Raw genomic sequence first — 1,263 nt, forward strand, 5'->3', positions numbered from 1 at the left:
ACTTTCCCCTCTAAAGCAGTGGCTTTTCTCTCCAAAAATGTCATTTATCCCTTTAAAAATGTGGATTATCCCTTGAAAACCGTCATTTTTCACCAATAAAGTCTTTTTTTTCCCCCATAAAACCGTGGATTTTCCTTCTAGAAATGGGGGGGGTTCCTCCCAAAAAATGTGGATTTTTCTCCCAAAAAGTCGGATTTTCCCTTCCAAATTGTTTTTTTTCCTCTAAAACTGTTGGATTTTCCCCCCCGCAGGTCCGGTGATGTCATCGGTGTCGTCACGGCTGCCCCGGTGACGTCATGGCGGCGGTGGAGGGGGCGTGGCCGGGGCGGGGGGCGGAGCCCTCCGAGAGCAGCCCCGAGCCCCCCTCCCCCTCCTCCTCCCGCCCTCCCCTCTCCGACTCCAGCCCCTCCCCCACCGAGACCACGCCCACCCCGCGGGGGCGGGGCCCGGGGGGCGGGGCCAGCACTCGCCCCACCCCTCCCACCCTGCCCGGGCTGTCCAGCGAGCGCCCCCTGGCGTTGTTCGAGGTGAGGACACGCCCCCTTCGCTAGCCCCGCCCCTTCATTTGCATCAGCCCGTTAGACCCTCCCAGTGCTGTGTAGCAGTGAGGCCACGCCCCCGTCATTAGCCCCACTCCTTCATTAGCCCTGGCACTGAGGTGAGGCCACGCCCCCTCCCCAAATCCCTCCCCTCGATAGCCCCGCCCCCCACGATGCTGTTTGGCCAAGTTTTGGCCAAGTTTTGTTGCTGTTTGGGCAAGGCCACACCCCCGTCAAAGCCCCGCCCATTAGCCCCGCCCCATAACACCCTGACCCTGCAAGAGGTGAGGCCACACCCCCTCCCAAGCCACACCCCTCTCCAAGTCACGCCCCATCTCCAAGCCACTCCCCCTTAGTGCCCTGGTGCTCTTTGTGGTGAGGCCACACCCTTTCCCAAGCCCCGCCTCCCTCATTGGCCCCACCCCCTTACCGCTGCAGCATGAGAAGGCCCCGCCCCCTCAGCCCCGCCCTTCACTGCCCCCGCCCCTTTAGAACCACGTGCTCCTAATTGTAGGGCCACACCCCCTCATTAGCACCGCTCCCTCATTGGCCACGCCCCCTAATTAACCCCTCCCCTCATTAACCCCACTCTGTCCCCGCCCCCAGGAGGAGCTGGCGACGCGCCCGCGGGTCCCGGCGCTGCTGCGCAGGATCGCCCCGTACAGCGCCCTGAGCCCCGAGAGCGACACCGCAGCGGTGAGGGGGGACGGGGGGGACGGGGGGG

General features: G+C 63.7%; 1 protein-coding gene across 1 annotated transcript; it reads left to right on the forward strand.

Annotated features, from left to right (window-relative positions):
• Nucleotides 1–262: 262 nt before the first annotated feature.
• Nucleotides 263–1,235, forward strand: LOC108510365 (early nodulin-20-like; the record flags this gene model as incomplete). Its single annotated transcript, XM_017840044.1, has 2 exons — nucleotides 263–527; nucleotides 1,146–1,235. Coding segments are annotated over exons 1-2 (321 nt in total), but the record flags the coding sequence as incomplete, so codon positions are not given.
• Between the last annotated feature and the right edge of the window lie 28 nt (nucleotides 1,236–1,263).

The sequence above is a fragment of the Lepidothrix coronata genome, unplaced genomic scaffold (genome assembly GCF_001604755.1).
Source record: "Lepidothrix coronata isolate B3197 unplaced genomic scaffold, Lepidothrix_coronata-1.0 Scaffold726, whole genome shotgun sequence".
In the NCBI taxonomy this organism is placed as follows: domain Eukaryota; kingdom Metazoa; phylum Chordata; class Aves; order Passeriformes; family Pipridae; genus Lepidothrix; species Lepidothrix coronata.